The sequence below is a fragment of the Ictalurus punctatus genome, chromosome 4 (genome assembly GCF_001660625.3).
Source record: "Ictalurus punctatus breed USDA103 chromosome 4, Coco_2.0, whole genome shotgun sequence".
NCBI classification, from domain to species: domain Eukaryota; kingdom Metazoa; phylum Chordata; class Actinopteri; order Siluriformes; family Ictaluridae; genus Ictalurus; species Ictalurus punctatus.
Window position 1 is genome coordinate 26951707 of NC_071284.1, and position 25806 is coordinate 26977512.

The 25806-nt window shown below is 39.6% G+C and overlaps 1 protein-coding gene across 2 annotated transcripts in view; it reads right to left on the bottom strand.

The window, feature by feature from the left end:
- Positions 1–25806, bottom strand: part of cmip (c-Maf inducing protein) — a 41060-nt gene that overhangs the window by 13128 nt on the left and 2126 nt on the right. Inside the window, exons 2-9 of one of the 2 annotated variants that reach the window (XM_017465563.3) lie at positions 5382–5507; positions 4987–5037; positions 4269–4430; positions 1734–1775; positions 1458–1520; positions 1141–1221; positions 933–1036; positions 475–579 (exon numbers count right to left, since the gene is read on the bottom strand). In XM_017465563.3, the coding sequence (XP_017321052.1) occupies positions 475–579; positions 933–1036; positions 1141–1221; positions 1458–1520; positions 1734–1775; positions 4269–4430; positions 4987–5037; positions 5382–5507 (734 nt within the window). Of the gene's footprint in view, positions 1–474; positions 580–932; positions 1037–1140; positions 1222–1457; positions 1521–1733; positions 1833–4268; positions 4431–4986; positions 5038–5381; positions 5508–25806 lie in introns of both variants that reach the window. The other variant, XM_053678093.1, reaches the window with a different exon arrangement.

The following is a 25806-nucleotide window of genomic DNA, read 5'->3' on the forward strand; positions in this document are numbered from 1 at the left end:
CTTTCAAAACACTTTGGCGCAAACAAAAACACCTAACACTTCAATCGGTCTGATCGGAACAGTAATGCATCAGGCATCGTAAAAACATCACACAAAGACCGAAATGGAAACTATTCAAACTAGTCGAATTAAGAAATGGAGGTAAGGGAACAACAAAGACACATGGCGGTTTGGGACATCTCATTCCCATGGGACAGAAAGGTGACTAATCGCTCATGGAAAATCTGAGCCTAGTTCCTAAAAGGTGTGCCTAAGAGGGCCCGAGAGATGATGTCATTATTAAAGGCAAGCCTGAAAATAACACACACAAACTCAGGTTGTTAACGCGTAAACGTAGACGTGACTAAAACACGAAAGGCAGCTGTACGTTTTAAACTTCACAGGATTTCGATGGAGGTTAAAACGCACAGATGTGTGTGGGAGAGTTGAGTCGAGTGAAACGTTCAGAGCGCGGCTCACGTGCCTGGGACTCACCTGTTAATAAACTCCTCATAGCAGGAGTAAATAGCAGCCAGGCACACTGCCACCAGGTTTGGGAGAACCCGAGGGTGAGGACACTGTCCAGTGGGGCCATGCATGCTGAAATAACACACACACACACACACCAAAAAATACATACAATATTAATAAAAATTACAATTACAACTCGCACACTCAATCTCGCAGGATAAAACCAAGGTCCAGGACATGAATTAGCCACACCCGGCACTAAACAGGCCATTAATATGACAGCCCTAACAGGGTGTGCAGGGGTGTGTAAACATATATGTGATAGCAAAGTTTGCATGTGTACAGTTTAGAATTATTCGCACCCTTTAGGAACGTAAAGACTACAACATGGATAGAGATGTAAGGAGTGATTATTTGGATAATTTGGAGATTAGTTCATCAGTATAGGATGTGTGCACACGTTCACAGCTAGCGATACTGACCTGTGGATGAACTTCTTGACTACCTCCATGCCTGCGTTGAGTTCATTCAGAGCCAGTATATACTCCTGAGTAAAGAGACGCAGTCTGGGACACTTCCCAAAATCCTGGAGAGACAAAAAACAGTTACTAAATCAAACAACAGTGCTCTGTGCTGGCCATCACACACACACACACACACACACACACACTCTCACACACAAACACTCACCATGTTGTGCTTGAGAATTCTCTGGACCACTGGAGTGAACACTTCAATGACCACCATGGAGCGTGGACGCTCGCGACAGTGCTGCGGGTAAAGAAACAGAACTTCTGAATGCTGAGTGCCACTTATCCAACGCTATAACCATTCACTGCACAGACTCATGCTGTACTCGTGATTCACAGTCTAGTCACCAACGAGTGAAAAGTTAACACGTAATCTAGCCAAATAACTTCCTAAGAACCGAGTACGTGTGCAATCGATCAGCTGTTTCAGAGTTTCCTGCCCTGGATATATAGTGGTTGTAGTGGTGAACCCATTACCTTGCAGAAGAATTCACACAGGTCAGGGGGAGGGTGGTTATTTTCCAGCAGGGGAGCAATCGCCTACAGACAGATGACAGTACCATTATTCAGCATACATACACACACACACACACACCCATACAGTATGTAAATTATTTTTTTCTCCCATTATATAGTATGCAATACAGTATGTATGCCCTTTATGCCATTACAACTCATTTGACATGGGGTTAAGAACAGTTCAAAAACATCCAGGCTCTCAGAGGGTAAATATAACTCAGCAAACGCGCTCACCACAATGATGCTCTCATGGTCCTGGGCACTGAGGTTGGTGTTCTGAGAAGGAAGTGACATGAACAGTTTACTCAGAATCCACTGGCCTGTTACTTCCATCTTAAAGCCATAGAGCAATGAGACATATACACACACACACACACACACAAAACTAATCACAGAAATGCCAACATGACTAATAAGAAAATCTTAGGAGGCAGAAAAAAAGGAGAAGCACCATGTTTAGTGGACGTTACAGCTTCTTACTAACAGCATAAATCATCAAACCTGTTGGTTTATCTGATATTTAACTGCAGTCTGTGGAAATGTTTGGATTTATAAGCAAACAGCTGAGCGTATTACCAGCCAAGTGTATCAACCTGCTGAGCTTACTTTATACAGATTTTCCATTACAAAAGTGCTTCATTTACATAAGTGCATTCCAGTCCATTTCCACATGTTGCACGTACTAAAAAACCTTTGGGGAAAATATTTACTGATATAGTTGCAGGTATTCGTAGATCTGAACACTGGCGTGTATAAGTAACGGTCTTTAAACTTTTATATTTCTGATGGAACACTTGGAATATGACAACAACAACAGCAAAAACAAAAACAATAACAATAAAAAACGAAGAAGAAGCTGTAGGAAAAAAAAAATGTCATGGCAACATACAGCACAATCTGTTGTGTTTAACGTATTTAAAAATGTGCTCCCAAACAACAATAAGAAAACACAAGTCAAAAGTTCAGTCAATTATTCACTTAATAATTAGGGGTTTCTTCATATTGTTACTGGACAGACAGACCACAGCCCTGAGCTCTTGCTGTCTATTTGGGTCACATACAGTGCCTTCCTGTATTATTGGCATCCTTGGTAAATATGCTTTAAAAAAAATGTCTTTATTGTTTAATCTTTTGTTAAACAAAATTCACAAAAATACAAGAAATAATATATATCTTCGTTAAATATAGGTGTGCAATAATTATTGGCACCCTTTTAGTCAATACTTTGTGCTACCTCCCTTTGAAAAGATAACAGCTCTGAGTCTTCTATAATGCCTGATGAGGTTGGAGAATACATGGCAAGGGATCTGAGACCGTTCCTCCATACAGAATCTCCCCAGATCCTCATGGATGTTTTGGATCACTGTCCTGCTGGAAGATCCAACCACGGCCCATTTGAAGCTTTCTGGCAGAGGCAGTCAGGTTTTCATTTAATATCTGTTGATATTTGATAGAGTCCATGATGCCATGTATCCTAACAAAATGTCCAGGTCCTCTGGCAGAAAAACATTCCCAAAACATTAAAGATCCACCACCATATTTAACCATGGGGATGAGGTACTTTTCCATATGGCTACCTCTGTGTGTGTGCCAAAACCACCAGCTCTATTTTGGTTTCATCTGCCCATAGAACCCGATCCCATTTGAAGTTCCAGTAGTGTTTGGAAAACTGAAGACGCTCGAGTTTGTTTTTGGATGAGAGTAGAGGCTTTTTTCTTGAAACCCTTCCAAACACCTTGTGGTGATGTTGGTGACTTCGGATTGTAGTTTTGGAGACTTTCTGACCTCAAGACACAACTAACTTCTGCAGTTCTCCAGCTGTGATCCTTGGAGATTTTTTGGCCACTCGAACCATCATATTCACAGTGTGTTGAAACGATATAGACACACGTCCAATTCCAGGTTGATTCATAACATTTCCAGTTGACTGGAACTTCTTATTTATTGCCCTGATGGTGGAAAAGGGCATTTTCAACGCTTGTGCTATTTTCTTATAGCCATTTCCCATTTTGTAAAGCTCAACAACCTTTTGCCGCACATCACAGCTATATACCTCGGTCTTACCCATTGTTATGAATGACTAAGGGAATTTTCCTATGTGGTAACTCATATCTATACCCCTGTGAAACAGGAAGTCATGGTTGAACAATTTCCTGTTCCTAGTTACCTAGTGTTACCTAGTGTTCTAACAAAAATTTAAAATATCAGTGGGAATATACTTCAAATATATTTTTCTCATATGAATTCATAGGGGTGACAATAATTGTTGCACACATATTTATCAAAGATGTTTTGGATAAACCTATGTTGTGTTTGCAATTGTTTGATATCCATGAGAGCAGAGTATTTTTGTGAATTTCTTAAACAAAAAATCAAATGGTTAAACAATAAAGACAATTTTTCACAGCTCTTCTTTGCTCATATTTACCAAGGGTTCCAATATTAATGGAGGGCAGTGTACATGTACAAATCAAAGATAAATCTAGATATCGTTGACGCAAAGTGAACGTAACTGCTACCAGACACAAGTGTGTCTTTCACATCCTGCGTCCATTCCCTTTCAGTGAACTGACATGTCCGTTAGCTGGAAAATCAGAAAAGTGGTTTTCAGGCGTCTCCTGCGTTGCTATAGCAAAGGGTCAAAAATTATAAATGCTACACACACACACACATTATATATATATATATATATATATATATATATAAATATAAATCCTAATTATAGCACAAATTCTTTCTCGTGTGTGCGTGCGTGTGCGATTGTACTACCTCAGCGAGTAGGGTGGAGATAATGTGAAGCGGGGCTTGGTGGATAGATTCATCCTGCAGCGGAGAGGTAAGTGCCATGTCCACCAGAGCTCGGATCTCCTTCAGCACCACGTCCCAGCGGCTGGGATTATTCAGCACCTTGCGGTACTTGTAAATCTTTTTCTTTTGAGAGGATGAAAAAGGGTTAAAAAAAAAAAAAAGTGATGCAATTTACACACACTAACATTAAGCTTCATGTTAATTTGCAAGCTTATAAATACAGTCAACTCCAGAAGTATTAGTACCCCGCATGAGCAAAACAAATAAAATCATACATCGAGATGCTGCATAGTTTTACATAAACCCAGTACTTTTTAAACTGGAAATGTTATCTCAAGTCGCCCCCCTCCCCCCTCCCCCCCAAACGACTGGTTTCACTGATGTATGCCAAAAATGGATATTTATTGAAGTATCCCTGGAGACAACGGCCGCGTTGAGCCTGGATGACTCTCCGTGCAGAACATTTCGAGTTACTTATGCTTGCCAAGGATAGCGATGTGTTTGTATTAATTGTAAATTTTCTCTAGGGGTGCCAACAATTTAGCTAAACATGGTTTTTAAGGGAACGATCATGAAAACAACCCGCGCTAAACTTTTGTGTGGTTTATGGATTATTAAGCAAAGTGTAAATACATGTTTCCTTCAAGCCTACATAAATACTTAATGTCAGTAACCTTACCTTCCACTGTAGAGAGTGAAACCACTGGTCCCGCAGATAGCTATTGGCAGCCTGAACAGACACACGCACACACACACACACAAGCACACACACGCACACACACACACACACACACACGCACACACACGCACACACAAAACGCGCATTTGTATACGAGTGCAAGTGTCATGGCATTGTTTTGACGTGTGTCAGTGAGTGAGAGGAATGTGACCATAAACAGGTTTCTTTTCTACAACTGAAAATACTGTCGAAGAAATGAAACAGCTGGAAAGGACAGCTGTGTCTCAAACACAACTTTTAATCGGATTACATTTCTACACGATGCTAGAATTCAGACCGTCGCATGTATGTGCTATGAAACACAAAATTCGGTTATTAGTTGGAGAGAGTGATACCTGTAGAAGGACAGTCCCTCCAGGGACGCTGAGCTGGACACAGTATTTGGGGGCGTTGTCCCAAGACAACAGCTGCAGGTCCTCTATAGTACTGTAGGACAGAGCTGCCTCCATGTAACCTGTAGGCTAGAAAGACACGAGAGGGAACAGACATTTCATTTCACGTGCAAAAACACACATCGCGGTCGACCAGATGCACCATGCAAACACTACGCGCTCTGTTTTTTTACTAAAACTGACATTCAGAGCAAATTCATATCCATCATACTCCTTTACGTTGACAAATCTCAGAAAATAAGCCCTTACCAACCCCGAGAAATATTCTAAATGGTAAATATAATCAAATATGATATAAGTCATGCGATATTATAATGTTGTACTGCAAATAATATAAAACATCCATACAGCTTTTTTGGACCTCTTCTGTTTATGCATTCTTTATTCTGTTTATTAGAGGTTTAATTAAAAAAAAAAAAAGGAAAACAGAAAAAAGATTAAAGTGAGCTTTTTTTGGCCATCAATCTACACACAAGAGTAACTAATGACAAAACAAACAGGTTTTTAGAGACTTTTGCAAAATGTATTGGGGGAAACAAACAAACAAACAAACAAATAAAAAACCGAAATGAAGTGTGCAAAAGGTCTGAACTAGAAAAGCAGAAGTTCCAGTCACCCATTCTGAACATCTCCTTTGTGGTTATTTCATTTTCACGTTAACTGATCTTACAATGACTTTTAAAAAAAAGTTTGCGTTCTCGTTATGCGTCACCCAAAGCTGCTGCATCTCTACTTCTTCGGCTTCACCAGATCCTGACTGTAGTGCTTGTGGTCACATGGCTTCAAAATGTCAACAGGCTGTTCCCGGTCTCCATCTCTCTACAATAGAACACAGGCGCTGTTCCTTTATTAGCCTCCCTCCCGCCTCTATAGCTCGGCTGCAAGCTCTTCCGTTATTAGACGCGGCCTCCCCCTGATGTCGAACAAACAAGGCTATTACTTGATTTGCACTGCCCTCCCTCTAGACTCGAACCAAACCGCAGTTCCTGTATTTGTGTCAGCCACCCAGTTCAACATAGCAAACAAGCTGTTCCTTTCTTTGACTCATTCTGCATGTCTCTCTTCTGCTCTCTCTCTCTCTCTCTTACACAAATATGCGATTCCTCCCTCTCTCCTTCTCTCCCTCCTTTCGCAAGAGAATCGAAGGGGCTATTCTTTTATTTTCAACTCCTCTTCTAGATGATAGAGCAACTGGCTGTTGTTCCTGCCTGCCCTCCTCCCTGTGCTGTGGGGGTTAAATGTGCACTGCCAACACGTGCTGCATGTGAGAAGAGACCCATGACAACACAAGAAGGAGGAAAAAACAAAATTATTCCAGAAGTAGAAGCATTCTAAAAAAAAAAAAAAAAAAAAGAAGGGGGGGGGGGGGGGGATAAAAAGTCAATACGTGAACACGGGAGTGAACGTACAGCACGGCTCTGAACCTCTTGGCCAGGTTGTCATAGTGACAGTATCCTGAGCGGCAGCTCGCTGTGTTAACTCTGCTTTAGCTCTCACTTCGATCTGCGGCCATCTCCCTCACTTACTGCACTCTCCTCCTCCCCAAGCTCCTTGTATCCCTCTGGTTCATCACATTCAGCCTCTTTTTCATGCTGCAATTCTTCCTTAAAGAGGAGCTGAACAGCTCTAGTCGCCACATTGCAATGTTGCCATGGAAACAAAGATGAAAAAGAGACATATGTTTTTTTTTTTGTTACCAGGGAGATCCAGATGGAAAAAAAAAAAAAAAAAAAAAAAAAGATGTTGGGGGTTGGGGTTGAACATCGGTATATTCACAGCCTTTCTCAGGAAATGATGGACAGGTGTAGATTTGTTGAAAATTCCTATTTTGGATTTGAACACAGTCATGAGCTCGAAATACGTAAGCAAAAGCGCCGGAGCGGACATCACGGGAGAGTTGCTATGTCGGTTTCCAAAGAACCTCTCGTCTGAAATGCTAGAAACAACATCCAGCACCTTGATGAATGATAAAGCAAACAAGCGGACACTCTAAACAGTATGACTCAACGCCGTGGCACACCGTTACATTCGGATGATGTAAATGCAAACAAAATGCAAATCTGATGATGTGGAAGTACTGCTGTACAAAAACACTCGACGAAACACTGTCTCACCACTGAATCGGTATCCGAATCAACTGCTCAGCTCGGCTGCCTTTTGTCTTGCGTCTCATGCGCACCTAAAGTAAACTGCAGAACCCGGCGGAGGCAAAGTACACACCATAACGAGCAGGAATCTAAATCAACTTGGCCCTGGTGCGAGGGAACAAGCTCAATAAAACCTGATGTTGCAGGCAAACCTTTGAGGGCAATAAAAAAAAAAAAAAACTAAAAAAAAACCACTTGGTACACATAAAGAGAAGGAGAAACACAGGGCAGACGAGTCATTATGTGCCTAGATGTGGTACTGTTACCACCAGCATCGGTTTCAGTTTTGCATAAATATGATGCTGATGATGATCTGAAGCTGAATGTTCGTGGCTATTAAAAGGACTTCATGTTTTTGTAAATATCTCATTACGGGCAAATCAGCAAAGAGCATACTAGGTCACCACTTCAGAAAGGAAGCACCTGTGTATCTCGTTAGATGTATATATGCATGTACTTCACAATATTGTAAACATTTATTGACCCGAGTTTCCTTTGAGTAACCTTTAAAACCCCTAGCAACACTTTCAAATGTTTAAAAATACCTAAAAAAAAAAAAAAAAAGATACAAAAGTCTTTTAGTTATAATTTTCTGTCTGATCAGAAGTGTGTGGGCGTTGTGGATTGCGTAATGACGGTCACACAGGCGATGCGAGCGACTCTGAAAAGTGCTAGCGCTCAGCACTTTGTTTGTAGTTTGGTTGTACACACAAATCATGAGCGTTGCTTGGTGTGCTCTTGTATGTATGTTTGTAAATACATCTAGCAGAAAAAAATCAGCTACGGGTGTGGTCTGCGTGCATTTCCACTTTCCATCAGATTTAAAAAGCTACACTAATCAGTGGAGTGCAGGGAAACTTTCGCATGTGAACGTGAAGCAGAAGCAGTGCGCATATCATGACTGGATTAATAACATTAAAACGACTCTATTCAATTCAAATTATTGTCCTATTGATCGGTGTAAATTATTATTTTGTCTTCTGGGAAACATGGAAATGTCTTATGTGTCTTCTGATCATCCTGTTCAAAAGTTTACACCCCCCTGACTCTTAAAGTGCACCTATTATGGTTTTGAATCGTGCCTAATTTTGTTTTAAAGGTCTCATACAATAGATTTACATGCATCCAAGGTCAAAAAACACTTTAACGTGCTCATAATTTAAACTGCAGCATCACCTTTTTCCCCCCTCAGTGTCACAAACGACTCGTTACATGATTCGTTCTAAAGGATTCGTTCTGAACTCCTCCTTCCGGAGAGCATACTCTGCTCTGATTGGGCAAATGCCCCAGTCTATTGTGATTGGTCTACCGCTGTCAGCATGTTTCAAAAAGGAAAAGCCCACTACCGTAACGAGTCTGAAATTACTAACGACTCATTTCAGCTGTTCAGAATCGGTTCCTTCTTTTGGGAGGCAATAACTCCGTTTGTTGCGTGCTTTCATTTTTGAACCTTTGCAGACTTTTTACGTTCACAAACAGCTCTATAACACACTCCATGAAAGGTGATATTTGAAAAACCATAATAGGTGCACTTTAATGTAGTGTGTAGCCTTCTTGAGCATCAGTGAATGTTTGCACCTTTTGTAATAGTCGTGTACGAGTCCCACAGTTGTCTTGAGTGTAAAAAGATGGATCTCAGCATCATATAGTCGCTGTTGGAAAATGCTCAAATATGCAGACGATGCTGGAAAAGCAAAGCATGTACAGGACCTGGAGGATTTTTCTGAAGAACAGTGGGCAGTTTAACTGCTAGTTTAAACTGGTAGTATCAACACACAGAACCAAGCGTATGTCAATTTCTGAACTGGTTCATTTGTGTAAATTCAGTTATTATTGTGTCTTGTGGAATATACCATATGTAAACATCTGTCATGTGAAATTTTAATTATTAACATTTTGTAGATTCCGCAAGCCATTATTTAAACTTGTGACCTGAACTGTATGTCAGTTCCTTTTTTGGCCCAACCACAGAAACTAAAGTGACTTCTTTCCTCTGAGAAAGAGCTTCTTGCCTCTGCTCGTTAGGTTTTTCTAAAATAGCATTTTATCTACACTATTTTAGTGTAGTAGTTTATATGGTAGCAGCTGTTCTACGATTGAAAGAAGGCAGAAAGGTAGAATCTGGGCACATCAAAAAGCCAAGACATAAGCAGATGGCGAATTCTGATTGGGACTTTGGGAACACTTACATCATTCCTACCAATACAAAAAAAACCCCAAAAAACGATTTGCAGTTGGTACTAAATTCATATTAGAAGTTATAGATACCAATAAGAAGCTAAATATAAAAAAAAAAACGTAAATGAAAGAATTGTCTGAAACAATTTTATCACAAATAGTGAATTCACTGCAATTCAATGTTGACAGATTATAGAGTTTGAACCATACATGAGACATTCACGATACCTAATAATCAGCTTTCCTGTGCAGGTGATAAACACTTTAATAGAACACGGGGAAAATAAATCCATATAAATCCATCTGTGTGTTATCTCAAACACGACCTGTTTGCTTAACACCGGTGCTAGAAAGCTTGCCATGTCGACCTAACACAAACAATGCACACTGTATAGAGCCCTTTTTGAATGCTAGTAATACTCGCAATGTACTATACATGATAGATAATAAAAACTTTTTAAAACCTGAGAGAACACAGGAATTTGAGCGAGAGGTGTTTTCCACCAAATTTATAACGAAATCTCTAAGAGTACTGTAGTGTGTACTGTTATGGACTCTTTTTCCATCTTGTCATCAAGTGGGCAAAACAGGGCTGGGTGATATGACAAAAATACCATATCACGATACTTGAGGACATTTCTACAATACAATATGTGTTTCACGATATATAATTTAGCTAACAAAACGTCCGCAAAACAGTAGTAAAATAAACAAAAAAATCAATACAAATTCAAACTGAGTTTGACAATACTTTTCTTTGATGTCTACAAAGACAAAGATTAGGTTTTTTTTTTTTCTTTTTAAATGACGTCAAATCAACGGTATCTATTCAGTACCATTTCATTTGTAATTATTAAAAGAGTAAAAAATACATCACCATACCAACGATATCTCGGAGAAGTGTACCGCGTAAACATTTATCACGATATCGATATCATAATCGATATATCGCCCAGCCCTAGGGCAAAATAGCCTGAATCAGTTTGTACTTAATCAATTTATATTTATTTTTGGACTCACTCTGGTTATGGAAATGCAATCTAAACGTACTAAAATAGTGATTACTTTTCAATTAAACAAGAAGTACATGTTTGTCAGACATAAGGTACCAAGCAAGATTACCTATTAAATTTTTTTTGATAATTTGTTGTGAACAATTTAGAGGTGCTGTGCCACAAACTTGTATGCTGGCAGTGTAACAATCCCTCAATGTACTATTACCAAAACAAAGCAGCAAAACCCCTAACACTATTCCACATGCCTGAGGACAAATCATTCTTCCCAAACAGCTCTTTGTCTTCATTTTGTTTGTCATATGGATTTGAGAGAGCTGCAGTCACTGAACAAAATGCTTGATTTATGCTTGATGGATGCACCGAGGCTCGAGGGCAGTGCGGTTAAAACTACAGCTGATGTGGCAGGAGATTTGGCATCACACAGATATTGATCACTGCATCATGTTACAAAATTTGTGCAACTACTGTAGTTTTTGATTGTGAGGTCCATGTGACCCTTTTGCTGTCATTACATGAAAAGGTGAGAAGCAAAGCAGACAAAATATACCCCGTGGCCATTAATGTCTGTACAGCATTTTGGGGACAAATATATCATTTTAAATTCCCATGATGTGCCTTGAAATGCACGGCGCTATTCATCGTGTTGACGTAATTTCCACTGAACCAGAAAGTCAGCGCTGAACATATCTAGTGGCTCCTCCCCTTTTAAATAGCCAATAGTGTTTAGCTTACCTCACAGCCTGGGCTAAGCTGCTGATTCGTCAAGGTGATTTTTATAACGTTGGGGGCGGGACACTTCAGATTCTACAGAGCATTTTGATTGGACAGAAAATCTGATGAGAAGCTGAACTGCAGAATGAGGTCATCAAAACTGTTGATCCGTATCGGTGGTAGAGAAGAGACTGTAAATTTTGAATGCATACATCTTTGAAATGTGAATTTTGTCATTGTTTTGGGGCACACTAGCTTATAGATAAACTTAAGGCTGACATATTCATAATAAAAGCTGCAAAACAGCGATTTTGTTTTTATGGGCTCCAAGACAAAACACATTAAGTGTCCTTATAGTTTTGTTCAGCTGTATTAGAAACAGTCACTGCTGAGCACTAGCCTCTTCTTTACCTCTCTCAATTTATGGTATTCCCTTTTTTTTTTGCAGTGAAGTAAAAACTGGTCTTTTGCTACCTTCAGCCACTGTTGACAAAAATATAACATAAAAAGACTTTTAGTATAGCTGTAGGCTATAATGTTACAGTTGCAAACAAAATGATTCAACCCCCATTGCAAATCAGGTTTATTGTCAAAATGTACACACTTTCAGCTGTTTGCAATGAACAAATCAAACAAAAGCGATTGAAATAGTTCAACACAACGAATGCTTCAAGTGTTTTCCCCAAATTCAACTGAAAATGTGACGTATAACGATTTCTCCAGTTTCAAAATTATTCAACCCCTTCATGGCAAGCATCTTTAGTACTTAGTAGAGCACCTAGCAGCACTTCTGGCAGCGTTCCTGAGGAATCTTAGCCCATTCCTCATGAGCAATGGCCTCCAGTTCAGTAATATTCTTGGGTTTGCGTGCTGAAACCACCTTCTTCAAATCCCACCAGAGATGTTCCATGGGGTTCAAGGTAGGTGACTGTGATGGCCCTGTAGAATCTTCCAGGACTTCTTCTGCAACCAAGCCTTGGTGGAATTTGAGGTGTGTTTGGGATCATTGTCCTGTTGATCAAAGGTCCAATGACGCCCCAGCTTCAGCTTCCTCACAGACAGCATGAGGTTTTCTCCTAGGATTTCCTGATACTTCAATAAATCCATCTTGGCTTCCACATGCTGCAGGTTTCCAGTGCCGGAGGATGCGAAGCAGCCCCAGAGCATCACCGAGCCACCACCATGCTTGACTGTGGACAGAGTGTTCTTTCTTCATTCTTCTTTCTCCAGACATACCGCTGATCCATCGTGCCGAAAAGTTCCAGTTTTGTTTCACTGCTCCACAGAACAAATCCCAAAACTTCTGTGGCTTATTTATATGATTTTGAGCGACTTTTCTTGTGCTTTTGGGTCAGTAGTGGTGTATGTCTTATAGTTCTGGCATGGAAATCTTCTGTGTTTAGTACACGCCTTACTGTGCTCACTGAAACCTCAGTGCCTGTTGCCAACAAGTCTTGCTGCAGGTCTTTTGCAGTCACAACCTGACTTCTCAGAAATCTGCTTGCAGCCACTGATAGCTTCCTTTTTCTATGCTCCAGCTCAATCACACCTGGTGCAACGAATGATGCCCTTGATTACCTGCATCAGGTGTACTTGAGACAACACCTGTTTTGCATATTTGTGCTGTTGTGAGGGATTCTATTCAGAGGGTTGATTCATTTTGAAACTGGAGAAGTCATTATAAGTTGCATTTTCAGTTGAATTTGGGGAAACCACTTGAAGTGTTCGCTGTGTTGAACTATTTCAATCGCTTTTGTTTGATTTGTTCATTGCAAACAGCTGAAAGTCTGTACATTTTGACAATAAACCTGATTTGCAATGGGGGTTGAATCATTTTGATTGCGGCTGTATAATCAGTGTTGAACAGGTCAAGATCCATAAGCTAAAACATCTTAATTTACTTGTGAGACAAAACCCCCCAGAAATGTTCTGTATACAATCATTAAGACACTTGAGTAATGACGCACGCATAATGAAAATCTCACATTTTCTCCTGTTGGACAACTGTTTCAAATTGGAAGCAGATTTCCAGGTCGGAAACTCACTCCACAAAGATGGTCTCACTCCAAACCGGTCATGGCCCTCCTAATATCTCCAAACATGTTTGATTTTTACGACTGAAAGTTTACACGAGGTTTGCCGTGTTAGATGAAATTGAATGAAGAAAAGTAAAACAGAAGAGGCATGGAGGAGCACTACATGAGGGAAATATGCTGCAGAGATTGAAGACTAAGAATGATGACCGTGAATGCTTTCAACTGTTATACTTCTGGTATGTGCACTTGTGTCCCAATGTTACGAGGATCTTTTACGGATTTTTAAAAATAACTAACTCACCAATGAACTGGATTGAGAGGTAACGACGTTTTGCACCCGCTGAAATGACAAAAATGTGACTTTCACATCTGACACGCTCCCTGTTCGTCCTCATCCGGACACCTTCCTTTGATATTCCATAGAAGCTCAAATGTTACATTTTTCCTGTTTTGATTTTATTGATTCGGTCTTCATTTCAGCATCAAGTCAAAATCTTACATGAAGCGACTTGTGTTTAAATTTATGCGCACCACCCCAACGGTCATCCTGAACATGAACAAGCCTCCAAAATAGTCCGAAATGTGTGTTTTCTGGTTAGTAAAAAACCGCTAGTGTTCCGCTTGAGTCGATACTACCCTTCAAAACACTATAGACAGTAGAGTACATAGTGCATAGTGTAAGTGCTGAGTGTATAGTACGTCGTTTGGGACACGACTCATGATTTAAATGGGAGTTCAGAATTCGAGGGAAAGAGTCATTGATTGAGTCAGGACTATTTTAAGATGATTGGCAGTCCCTCCAGGATTTAGCGATTTTGCAATCACAGAAATGAATGCAGAATCGAGCAAACTCGGAGGAGCTCGCAATTCTTAAGAATTAAAGCTGATTTTCCACAGATTTGTGCCGAGATGCGTCGTGTGACGTCATCAAGACAGCCAAAGCCCTCTTCGACTGGACAAAACACACACACAAAAAAAAAAACTCCGCAAGTTGCATCGCAAATTTATTTTTTGGGTGGCTACAATACAAAAAAAAAAAACCTCCATGAAATCCTGTACAGACCGGACTGTCCTGCATGACCATGGTATTAAACTGAACAGACTCCAAAACTGACTTCCTTTTTTAGTTCCTCAAATATTAGTTCCATTTTTTGACTATAGGGCTCTTTGTGTGCTTGTAATGTGTTGGAAATTTCTGAAACAGAACCCCATCAGGACACACCCAGATCCCGACGCAAGATCCGTTAAAATGATTCAAATATATATATCAGGCTTAAAAAAAACACAACTGCCAACCACTACAACAGTAAAACTGCAACTATTGAGTGATTTTCTGTTTTTAATATTCTGTTAGATATTGTTTCAAAATCTTCTATAAAGAGAAGAAAAGCTCAACTGAATAAAACTAAAATATCGGTAGAATACAAAGCACAATAAGAGCAATTCTGTGAGATATAGCCCCATTAACTCACAAACTCACAATAGAAACTTGTCCTGTAATGCACGACCAAAACAGGAATACTCCACATGTCTTAATTCGATTTGTGTTTACTCTGAGTATGACTTTAGCTGGATTAGGGTCATCAATAATCACTGTTTACATGCTGGTTTCTTAATCAGAGTATCGTCTTAATCGGGTTAATATCGGATTATTGTTGTCCGTGTAAACGCACTGAATGATCTTGGTTTACAGCAGCTTTAGTTTCTGCTCTCATCCTTCTTTAAGAACTAAAGATCCATCCACTAACGCTCACGCCCCATACCAAACTCTCAACAGGCTCAAAATGCTTGCATCTGTTTAGGATTATTAATAAAACAAAAGCGTGATATCTCTTTATATACGTATATAAAAGTGTATAGTGACTTCATTTATCGTGATATCGATATTACACTGTCATATCGCCCGGCTTTACACCGCAGCAGTCATTTCTAGGTTCTACTCTTCAAGTGCATGACTCTGGGTGTTGTTCCTTTTGAGTCATGTCAGTCATGTGAATGTTATGTTGTGATTGAGTTTTTTGTCATATGACACTCATGCGATATGATACGATACATACGATAACATGTCTGACTGACATTTTCACCGTCGTTAGAGTGGAAATTGTCGTCAAGAGTCGGGTTGAGAGGTCGGACCGTCTGCCTCCACGCTTTTCTTTCAGCCAGTGCGCCGCATGAGGATATAAAGATCTTAACTAATCTATCTGATTTTGCATAATAAAGTAAAATAGTCAGTCAGTGTCATATTAGTCCAATTCATGTATAAAAACACGCCGGTTAATTGAAAAGTATCTGAAAACACAAGTAGTTTCAGGCTAATATCAGTTTGATTTGGATACTTTTTTCTTTTTGTTGTGTTTGATGGCTTTTTGGGTTTTACCTGGTCTATACCATTTCTAGATTGATATCTCGATCAGATTTTGTTTAGATCAGATAAGAACGTCTAACCGTACAATGTAAGAGACAAGACGTCCGTAAAAAAGCCTCCGTAATTTTACTATGCGTCACTCTTTTCAGGCCCTGTTTTATGGCGTATTCAATTCATGTTGGAAAGATTGTATTCACGAGTTGAACGCATAATTACGAGTGGGAAGCCCAGAGTTTCTGAGTTGGGGGGGTGTCAGTACGAAAGCACGGCGGAATCGACGGATGCAGCGTCTGTAGTCGACGGCAATTTTGTTGAAATTGAATGTTCACTCGCCTCAGAAGCTGATTTCAGTTATGTGTTGTTGTATTATTTTTTATATATATTGCAGCAAGTTATTGAAACACAAGCAAATTGGTTAACATTTATGCACCTATAGGAGAGAAATGGTTTGAGTTGCGACGTTGCACGGGCATCTCGCTTATAAAAAGAGAGAGAATAAAAGTCAAATATAAACCACACTTCTTATGGGTATTTAGTAGTCACATGTCTTTGTCGGGATTTTTATTTACAGTAAAACATGCTAATTTCCTGCACAAAATATGATCGCATCGTACAATTACGATACAATTTGTAAGTTGACAGTGGCTTCATAAACTGATTGAAAACATAAAAAAGCACAACACACCTGATGTGCATTCTTTGTTCTTCATTTTCTGGAAGCAGAGTTTAAAAACCCCGCTGTATTACTTGTAGTTAATAATGAGAAGGTACACCGCCATGTCGCGCCGACCCACGTGACTTAAACGTCGTAATTACGACTTCCCAACTCGTAAATACGAACTTCCCAGGAGGACCTGAACGCACAGTTAGATATTTGAGGGGACGATACCTTATAAGTTTCCTAAACTGTTCCAGTCTGAAGTAAATGAATGTGTGTCTCTCCTCGACACCCCTGGAAGCCCCGCCCCTCCTTCATATCTCACATTAGTATATTTTCTTTCTTAGAAACGCTGTTTCTTATTATATATTATTAAATATATTAAATATTATATTATTTATTAGGGGTTTTTTTTCCCTTTTTCTAGGCCTATTTAATCTTTGTCAAAGATCCTTTGCCTTATTTCTCTTTTGACCAAGACGGTGCTTTTACTGTATTAGGCAAAAATTTTAATGGCAATGATAATTTGATTGAAATCGATTTAAAATGCTGTGACGGTCATCACAGACTACTTTAAACGGTGCAATGGCTTCGGGAAAGAATGGTGCATGTGTATACAGTATATACGTGTGGCTTTGCATAAAGTTTATCTATCGTAGAAATGAACGCGAAATCGAGCAAGCTCCGGAATATTCGGGGGCGCTGGCAAGTTTTCAAAATGACCTCAGATTTTCCGCAGATTTGAGCCAAGCCGCGTCATGTGACATCATCACTACACGCCTTCAGCCAAAGCACTCACTGACTCACGTGCGTCCAGCATGAGTACAGATAAAAGAACTAATTTACCAACAAACATCACTGTGAAAAACCGTGCAATTTCACCAATTCGAGTGGTTTTCTGCAACGACATCGAAAAAACACGAAAAACCTCTGCAGCATAGATTTTTTAACAAAAAAGCCACATCAAAATCAAGCACCTTTGTCCATAACAATCACAGAAAACTGCCATGAAATCCTGACTGGAATAGGAAGAAAGAAACTGTGCACGTGCATTTTCTCCTGTCTACATCTACAACTGAAACAGACAAGTAGCTGCAAGCTGAAAAGTTTCTGATAAGGTGGTGAAATACGTGTGAATTAAATACACAGTTGGTCACTAGAATGTAATTTGACACCTATTCATCATTTCTGCTTTTTGTTACCGCTGTGCCATTTTATCATTTGAGTTAAAATATGTCCGGAATTGTTTCAAGCTGTAAGATTTGACAGAATTATTTCCTCTTCTCTGCGTTAAAGGTTGTATGAAATAAAAGCGTCATTTTGTTAATGCAGCGCTACAGTTTTGCTGGTATTTTGTTTGCAAAGCTATAGATCGGTCCCTCCAGGATGTCGCGATTTCCCGATCGCAGAAACGAACGCGAAGTCAAGCAAACTCCGCAATGTTCGGGGAAGCTTGCGTGTGAAGTCATCGCAACGTGCTAAAAAGCTAAAAGGTCTCATTTAGCGACAAGCATCACCGTGAAGGGCCGTGCAAAACAATTTCGCGCAATTGCAATTTCGCCAGTTCAAGAAATTTTGAAGAAAAAAATGAAATAAAAAAGCCGAAGCATTTCTGGCCGCAACAATAACAACAGCAACTAAAAAAAGGCTCGGCGTAATCCTGTACAGACTGATATACAGAAATTTCACAGCGATGTTTGTTGGTCAGTGAGACCTTTTAGCATGTACTCATGTTCGACGCACTTGAATCGAAGAGGGCTTTGACGTGACGACATTACATAGTGTGTCTCGGCCCAAAATTGCGGAAAATCCACAAGAAGTTCGACAAACTGCAAGCTGCTCAGGATACTGCGGACCTTTCTCGAGTTTGAGTTTATTTCAGAAATCACAAAACTGCAAAATTCTGGAGGGACTGGACATATCATAATACATATGTTTAGAATGATACGTGACCCTACTATGGTATACACGGCTCTGTTCGTACTGTTAGTGTTTACATTTATCTTAACTGAATTAACGTCCTGATGTTACCTGTAGATGGATAACCAGCCTTTCTCTGGCTGACTAGAACGAAACCTCCATGTAATGTTGGAACAGATCCATACGGATCACTTCTACATTTATGTTTCTCTCCAAATGTTGCTGCAAAAGAAAATGCAAAGCATTCTGCTTCCAAGTCCTGTAATTATGTGAGCTTCTGAGGAGGCGCGATGAGCCAAACGCACAGTCATGAGATACTGGAACACACACACACACACACACACACCGTATCATCAATTTTATTTTTAGGAAATTAACCAAACTTGAAAAAACAGACTTGACAATAAATAGATGGTTGGAAAAGCCAGTTACAAAAGCTTTAAAAGTCCTTGTTGAGAAAAAAAATCGCTCTCATTTTCACTAAGAAAAAGTTTAGTCACGGCAGCCCATGAGAAAAGTCTGGCCTTTGACACAATTATACTCCATTGGGTTCATTATCAGTAATGGCTACTCTATAATCGCTACGCCATATCTAATGACTTTCACATTTTGAGGATAAATCATTATTAACGCCAAAAAAACGTACGTCTTATGTAGAATTATGTATGGTATGCTTATTATGTACTTATGCACAGTGACGCACTAAGATGAAAGATCGAGTCCAAAGCTGGAATTTCAGGAAACACAGAGCTGAATACCGGACACTAAGGCTGTGTCAGAATATCTGTACTACGCAGCAGGCAAAAATCACTACGCCAAAGCAGTAGCATGTCCGAATTCTCAGTATTCATAAAATGGTAGGCGAGAAATACCCGGATGACCTACTGCTTCCGCCTCGATTCTGCAGCATGGATCCACTGGACACTGTGGATACTGCGCTATCCCATAATGCAACGGGGCTGGTGCGGAAGAGCTGTCGGAATCCGCGCCGTGTGGTACGTCCGGATTCCGGAGTGTATTCATGCTTACCACTTATACCGATCAGTACGTACTGACACAGTATGCGATTTCGGACACAGCCTAAGTCACAAGAATTGACCGAATGTGTTTCTATTCATTTTTGAACCACTACAAAAGTTGATTTGATTGATTGATTGATTGTTTTGTTTTTTTTGGGAGGGGCAAGACGGAACTAGAAACTGATAACAATGGCCCCAAAGCGCTGTGTGGTTTCAGCACTATAGACACCCTTAAAGCCACATCTTACTGCAAGGTCACACACACAGTGCTGCAAGTTGCCAGTACAGGACTCGGTTTGATGAGCTGTTGCTGAAGGTGGGAACCCGAACTGCAAGGCAGGACACGAAGTGGCGCCATTTTGAAATGCACTCTTTTAGGATTTAATCAACCAAATCTGAAGCCTATATGATGTACGGTTACTCGGCTAATCATGGCATGGTATGCTATTTGTCATGTTTTGACATGGTTAATAATTAAACGATGTTCATTATTACGCCAACAATGTCGGATACGGTTTTCCAGCTGCCATTTTTTTTTTTTTACTTGCGTCCAGAGACGTATGCGGCCAGAGATGTATCATCATAAAGAACTGGCCAATTGCTACCCGCTATAAGAAGGAACTTTTCCTCCATGTTTTCTGCTCTATAGTGTCTGACAGAAGACGATCACATGCGTTCTACAGTCTTCACTCTCATTGGTAGGCACTCCAGATTTGCATAAAGTTTTCTCAACTTCATTGCGTCACCGGACACGCCCACATCTAGTCGCCGGAAGTCGGCAGCTCTCGCTGAAAACGAATGCTCTCTGGATACTTTGCCGCTGCGATTTGCTGTATGTACGAACGCTGCTTTGCTGTTGCTCTAATATCCAATGTTTCTACTGTCAATAACCTCTCTGTAAAAACAGTTCGTGTTTCATATGTAGATACAATTTGCTTTGCAATTTTTCACTGGCCTTAAATGTTCATTTCAGTGCTTCACCAGTTCTAACCTTTACCTCGGTTACTAATCTCTCTGACACTATCATTAGCTACAGAGTACTGCTACAGAGATGACTGGCTTGTTGTGCTCGCAACATTGTGAAGAACTTCCTGCTGTCGCTGTTTAACCCACTCTGAAGCCTAAAAACAGTCAAAATATTGGACCCGTTACTCATTTAGTGTAATCGTGAGTAATAATGAGTTAATTACTGAAAAATTCCTGAACGTATTTGGTGGCCAAACATTTCAGAGACGTCACAATATAACTTTATAAAAGTAGTTTTCAGTAAATAAAAAAACAATTCGTCCTGCCGTGGAGGAATTTCCAGCTGCTCTCATATGATGCTTCGTGAGGAAGCTGATGTAGTCTGTGTGCCATATGATCAGCTGAGTTTGCATTCTTCACTCTTTATTTATGATCTTACGTTCTGTTGAAAGAGGCTGAAAGAAGCTTTAAGCAGTCTACAGACATGTGGATATATGCTTTTAGATCAAACTGTAGGTCTAATTAAATAACGTCTTTTTGGGGTTTTTTTTTTTAAACAGTTTTTGCCAGTCTCCTGCAGAGAAATAAATTAAAACCAGAATTGAGTGTTACAATCTCTATATCCCATCTTAAGCATAGCATTGTGTGAAAGAAAAAGATGGCGAGCTGTAACGTTTGCAAAAAATTTCCCCCCTCTCTAACAAAATTCCTTATTGAGTGTTTATTCCGGACAAATCTGCGTAGGGCTTTGCAGTTGGTTCACTCACACCTGTTCCAACGTCGTGTTTCTCCTTTTTCTTCTGTACACACAGTGCTTCAGGGGCGTGCTCGAGGTCATCTTGTACTATGGCTATGCTCACTCATGGCTGGGCGATATATCGATATAGTATCGATATCATGATAAATTAGTACGCGATACACTTTTCTGAGATATCGCAGATATGATGATGTTTTGGTTTTTTTTTAAGCTTTTAATAATGACAAATTAAATGGTACTGAATGGATGCCGGTGATTTGATGTAATTTTGACGCAGTTTCTTTTTAAGAACTTAATCTTCTTTGTCTTTGTAGGCATTAAAGAAAAGTATCGTCCGATACTTTCCTCAGTTTAACCGTTTTCTGTTCATTTTGCTACTGTTTCGCAGACAGTTTGTCAGCAAACTCATATATCGCGATACATATTGTGCATTGTTAAAACGTACTCAGGTATCGTGATTAGGGCGGCAACTAACGATTATTTTCATAATTGATTAGTTGGCCGAATATTTTTCGCTTAATCAATTAATCGGATGGGGCGAGGCAAACCATTTATTTAAAATAAAATCCACAAACACTTAGGACTGTAGTTTAATTCCGTGCTTTTTTTGCATTCATAAAAAGTAATGCGTATATGCTTATATATTTTAATTATAACATAAACATAAAAATGTGTATATATATATATATATATATATATATATATATATATATATATATATATATATATATATATATATATATTGTATTTATGCATTACTGAATTAAACTCCAGTCCTAAATGAATAATAAAAACTCACTTTCCCTGCACCTTGTGGTTTCTGTTACTCATTGCCTTTATACATTATTTTACTTTTGATCATAGTTTTTTAATTAGACCTTACAGACCTTACTCGCGCTACACTTGAGTCAACACCACTCAATCGCGTCTACATCACGAGTGAGGAGCAACGCGGCCTCGTCACTAACACATCTCTTCCCTTATAATAAACGACAGAAGTTAAACTAAACCTCTTAAGCAACTTGCACCTGTTTCCCCCAGCCCCTTGCACACACTGGACCATTTTGGATATAAACATAAGTTTGTGCTCGTGCATCACTGTCGTGCTTCCCTGCTTCACAATCTCCGCTTTGTAAAGTTTTATCATCTCCGCGGTGTTTAACGTAAAATGCATCCCTGCCTTAGGGGACTTGGAGGTTGCACACTTTCTTCCTCAGTTACTTATTGATTACGCCTCCATCTGATGTCTGTTAGTGACTGGGGTCATGTTGGGAATAAAAGGTAACTTTGATAAACAGTAAGTCATTGTCAGTGATTCTGGGCATCTGCTGAAGCTAGCGGCATCACATGACGTGCGTATGATGTCATGTGCCACTGACTGGGAAGCGGCTTATACTTCCGGTTAGTAAAAAACTAATGTGTTCCATTCATACACTAGACCAGTGGTTCTCAACCTTTTGTGAGCTCTGGACCCCTAGCATATTTCGAACACTCAACAAGGACCCCCCTCACTCCACAACAATTATAGGCTATATACTAAACAGTCATTTCTATATACGTTATTTTATTAATATTTAACAATAATAATATAAACACTGGACATTTAAAAATGAATCAAAACATTCAAGATTTATTATTATTATTATTATTATTATTTTTTTTACATTTTATTGTTCACAGCAAAATCGCCAGTGTTGATTTAACACCCACAGTGTTTATATAAGTCCACTGGACTCAAATAAACGCTCTGGTTGTTAATTCAACATTAGGGATTTTACTTTGTTGGTGTGACATTTAATTTGACTCTCTGAATTATCTTTTGTTTATTTTACCCATCAACGTGACACTTGAACTTCTCTGCCACTCATAGATTTATGCAAATTATCATTTAATTTGTAAATAAATTTAAAATAAATAATCAATGAACGATCGTGATATTTGTGAATGCACGCGAATAACCAAACTGGTTAATTTTAAAACATCTCATCTGAATATGTTTTGATCCATCTAATATATATATATATATATATATATTTTAAAACTTTCCCACGGACCCCCTACAATTACACCACTGACCACTAGGGGTCCGCTCCATTATTAATTTTATCGATTAGTTGTTGCAGTTCAAATCCTGATATGACAAAAATATCACCCAGCCCTAGGAGATAATACAAATATTTCATCTAAGGGTTATCTGATTCATTCTGCAGATTTGAGGCTGTTAAACTGCACGCTGAAACGAATTAGGCCTACTGTCGCAATTTTAACATCATTTTTTTTTTTACACAGCCCTACCACAACTAATCCTAAACGTGCAACCGTTTTAACATTCCCAAAACCGAAATATCACGTATACAATTATACACTATGTTCAATAAGACAGTCTGTTTCATGTATCGATCATGAGTATAAACCAGAGGAAGCTGACATCAACGTTATGTTAACCCACGTAGAGTGCAAACGAATACAAGTCTTTATTAAAATATATTACAACTGAAACAGTTGTAAGCATACCGGGAGTGTCGGATAACCGTTGCAAAAATCCACTAACAAGCGCTATCGCAGGCCGGAGTGGGAACACGAAAAACAGTCCACATGGATGTGTGCCAGAGTTTAAGAATGTCCTCCTAATGGCAGATCTGTGCTGAACACAAGAGGTGCTTCAGCTCCTCTATCTCAACCATAACACGTATCTGGATAATTACCAAGACGCTGTATGAGAATGGGACAACAACATATTTTATATATATATATATATATATATATATATATATATATATATATATATATATATACACATAAATAAAAATTTTAAAGTGCGCTGATTAAAGAACATGTTACGACTGTTGTGTTTTGCAGCTGTTGATTAGACATGTCTGTGGCAAACTAATTGGTAGATTTAATAGCAGTGCCTTAAGACCCTTCCTTTATTGTGGCCTTTTCTGTCTCCAGCATTCAGCTTCATACTGAACCCAGCTTTACCAGAAAATCCTGGAAAAGCCACGACTCTCATCTCGTTAATGCCTGGACAATGGCGGCTCCTTTAGCTCCTGCGCTTGGTGTTATATTTCATCACGGGTCTATTCTGACCTGATCCGACTGAAAACTCTTGATTACACCCTTCCCTTTTTGGATGGGGAAACCAAACCGTTTCTTCCATCCATGACAGAGCAACACCGGGGCAAGGAGCTTGGGAGCTTTTTAATGCCTTTTTCATGAAAGATTGACAGGAAGCGTGTATGTTGGCATTACGCAAATATCGTGTAGGGCCTCGGTGCTTGAGGAAAACGGTGACTCACATCTTTCATATCTTTCGGTGAGATCATGTTTCAAAAGAAGGCATGGCGTTTACTTAGAAAATGCTATAAAATGGCACAGGATTTTTAAATGTTTTTTTTTTTTACTACCGTGTACTGGGTACTAGCGGGAAAGGAGATGGATGAGAAGCTATTTAAGCAAAATGCTACATTTTGTTAGATTAGCATCAGACACACACACACGACTTCAGGCTGAAATGGAAAACCTCGAGCTATAGGAAAAAAATATAATTGCATCACTGGAAAGAGCACAAGTTCAGAGGTTTAATGCTTGAAACAAATGTGGGGAACGTTCTTAAAATTACAGACGCCAAGAAAAACATCTTAACCTTCGCCAAAAGAAAACATTAGCCACAGTCAACTACCCTTCTATTAGCTATGGTCAACTGAACACAGGTCACCTGCTAAACAGCTATTAGTCTAGAGAGCCGGAGACGAGAAAACAGGGCAATCAGCTGACTCTTACTGCCAAAACACCTCACTGATGTTGTATGTTTAATGAATTCAAGTCTGTTACACGCAGACCAGCCTACAGATCTGAGGCCGAAGTTAAATCGGACCGACTCGGAGCGATCTTTTTCGAGCTCGTGAATAAAAAAAAAAATATCCAGGAACTAAATATAGCCGCTCAACAAAAACCTGGACGAAGAAGCGTCCATGGGAAACGCGCTGATATTTTACGCCTACGTGGAAACATGGGTTATTCTGAACCGTTTCAGCCTGAACTCTGACAGCATGACTACATCTAAAAAGACTTTATTCTGATAAAATACGATCCACGTTTCCACGAGCGTGCCGAGCGCCTTTTGTACGCTGGCTGTGCTGCGTCTGTCTGACGTGTTTCAACAAGACCGTATCTCCAGCACATTTACTGTGAACCATGAGTCACTGATTTGACACGGGGACAATATGAAACAAGGGAGGGAGATAAAAAAGTGTGTGACATCAGTAAGAGACTGATGGTTAAAACTAAATAAATAAATAATTGTCTCACTTTTAATGATTGCTGATGCTGGCTGACTAAACTTGGGCGCACCACATCACACCACACCGCACCACACGCGCCTCAAAACCGGCTTAAATTAAACTGAAATCCATTGTAAACATCTATTTTTGTAGTCGCTATAATGGTAGAAGAGGATCCACATGACGCATGGGGTTAAACTACCGGTGTGTAGGATCAGCTGCCTTGTCTGTTTACATGATTACATTTTATTCCGTCTCATAAAATGTGTAAACATGAACAAACCAGACTGGCTTTGCTTCCCCAGAATCTGG